We start from the raw sequence: 2,623 nt of genomic DNA on the forward strand, positions 1-2,623 counted from the left end.
GCCACAACTGTGCTCTTTGCTCAAGTGCCACTGCAAGTAGGGCTCTTGTAAAGATTATGCAGCCTTCCTTGTGCTTTGGTTACCTTGTTTGTTTGGACAAGCTACAGGCTCTAGTCAGTGATAAATGAGGCCACAAATAGATTTCTTGCCTGAGCACACTGGGAGAGCAACTCTAAAGCTGTTTAAGCCTTTTGTTTGTTGTCATTATATATACTGTTTCCTGATGGAACAGAGCAACTAGCATTGCTCTACAAACTCCCAGCTCTTCCCACTGGCTCTTAGCTTAAGTGCTCCTGGACTGCACTACTTCTAGGAGTTGTCACCAGCCCATTCAGTCAGATGGTGCCAGAACACACTCTTGACAGTGGGTGGGCTATGTTCTACCTCTTTAGCCTGGGTAGGAGGTGAATGGACCACTCGAGGCTACTCTTAATTTCTCAGGCAGTCTCCTTAGTTAGGAGGGGCTGGAATTTACCTTCAGCCCAGGCTATCAATTAATACCATTGCCCATATGTATGTAGCACAGGAATGTTCCACTGGTACTGGCTTTGCTCTGGGTACAATTGGCTCTGCCCACCTACCTCTCAGCTTGAGTGCTGTTGGGCTGAACTCCTTTCAGGAGTTGTCATCAGCCCTTCTGGTCATGTGGAGCCAGAAGACATTCTTCACAGCTGGTAGGCTTGTGATTTAACTCCCTTTCTGGGCATGGGAATCTAGGCGCTAGGGCCATCAAAACTCCTTTGAGGATCTGAAACAAGCAGATCTACACCCCACCTTGTTCTCTGGTCAGGGTGCTCCCCTTCCTTGGTTCTGCAGATGAACAAAACTGCTGGTTGGGATTAGTCTTTTGGGACGGCAGGTATGAATTTGATCTGCCAAGATTTGTGTGATAATTGTTACGAGCCCCTCCTTCCTTCTCTGTCATAATCAGACTCCAGTTGAGCCCCCCTGATTTCTGTGTAGTCCCTGTGGTGTGATCAGAGTAGGGGCTCCCTCATAAAGCAGCCCATAATTTTGGAGTGGTAGAGATAGTCTCCCCTGGGTTTTCTTTTCCTACTAGATGAATAGGAGGCTTAGGGGAGACCTCTCCATATGGTGCTGTGCTAACCTGGGGGAAGCACACAATCCAGTCAACATGAAGCTGCTTTTCTTACCTTTCTGCCATCTTTCTATTCACTGTGGTACAAGGGTTTCTTCAGCCTCACCTTAGGTAGTCTCAGCAGTGTCTTATTCTTGAATAGTTGTTGGTTTTTGTTTTTGTGAGGGGGAACAAAGTCAGCGGTGTCTTATTCTTGAATAGTTGTTGGTTGTTCTTCTTATGAGGGGGAACAAAGTCAGGAACAATCAATGTTGCCATCTTAATGACCTCAGAATCTGGAGGCTTTTTAAACAACGCTACTAAACCATATGACCAGATTATTTTTATTTACTTTACCTAATGAATAATTGAGCAAATAAATCCCTATGCTATGTCTAAAAAAGGGCACAGAAATGAAAAAAAATATAGTTTTCAAAGGACTTTTTAATCTCTGGGAGGAATACACAGATAATACAAGCCAGTGAGAGAAGGTGGATTAATATTGTTTAGTCAGAACACAGAAAACTAGAGAACCTGGTGGCTTGGGATGGAAACGTTGTAATGGTGTATCTGCTAGTTTGGAAGCTTGCTGATATTTAACATTGATATTTGAGAGTTCCAGTCAATGCTTTGGATGGATTTCCAAAGAGATTATGGTACACCATCCAGTTACTCCTTGGTTTTCCTGGTTCTTTCAAAACCAGGTTATTTTCTCCAAGAAAAATGTTATTTCTGCAAGGCACTTTGGCTTTTTCAATTTCTTATACCTTAGTGACTATTTTTTCAGGGAAAGGACAACAGGAAGTGTTGTCCCCCTGCAGAATTAAAAAAAAATGTATACCGTGATAAGATGGGGAAGGTGTGGCAATAGCTGCATAAGACTCAAGGACTTTAGTTGATAATAAAGTGAAATCAAATGCCATGACCTTATAGATTAATTGAATCTTTTTAATTACATTTTTGATATTCAGAATAAAGAAGATGATTATTCTGATCTACTCTACATTTGCAGATGACACTAAAAATGAATGCACCATCTTAGAAATATTAAGTTTTGCAACACTAAAAACATCCCAACTAAAACAGCACGATCATCTTCTCCATAAAGGGGATTCTTGGAATAGTTGGTAGTAATTGAGGGCAATTCTGAAGCCCTCAAAATCTGGATTATATAGTTTTATAGGTTGTATTGATGTATGGTTAGCATGTAGTGACTTCTTACTGAAGAAAGAGACAAACTATGAGAGAAGCAAATCAAACACAGGTGACGGAATTCCTCCTTCTGGGACTCTCTGATGACCCACACACCCAGAAGTTGCTATTCATTTTATTCCTGGCTGTCTACCTCATCACTGTGCTTGCAAATCTACTTCTCATGTCCCTTGTTCAGGTTGACTCCCGGCTTCATACACCCATGTATTTTTTCCTCTGCAACTTATCTCTGGCTGACCTCTGCTTTTCTACCAACATCGTTCCTCAAGCCCTAGTCCACCTGCATTCCCAGAAGAAGGTCATTTCATTCACACGTTGTGCAGCTCAGCTTCT

The 2,623-nt window shown here is 42.2% G+C and overlaps 1 protein-coding gene across 1 annotated transcript in view; it reads left to right on the top strand.

Moving 5' to 3' along the window:
• Window positions 1-2,318: 2,318 nt before the first annotated feature.
• The window catches only part of LOC115272524 (olfactory receptor 2D2-like), an 817-nt gene continuing 512 nt past the window's right edge, over window positions 2,319-2,623 (top strand). Inside the window, exon 1 of the mRNA XM_029915573.1 lies at window positions 2,319-2,618. Within this exon, the coding sequence (XP_029771433.1) occupies window positions 2,319-2,618 (300 nt within the window). The remainder of the gene's footprint in view (window positions 2,619-2,623) is intronic.

This window comes from Suricata suricatta, chromosome 11 (genome assembly GCF_006229205.1).
Source record: "Suricata suricatta isolate VVHF042 chromosome 11, meerkat_22Aug2017_6uvM2_HiC, whole genome shotgun sequence".
Classification (NCBI taxonomy): Eukaryota; Metazoa; Chordata; class Mammalia; order Carnivora; family Herpestidae; genus Suricata; species Suricata suricatta.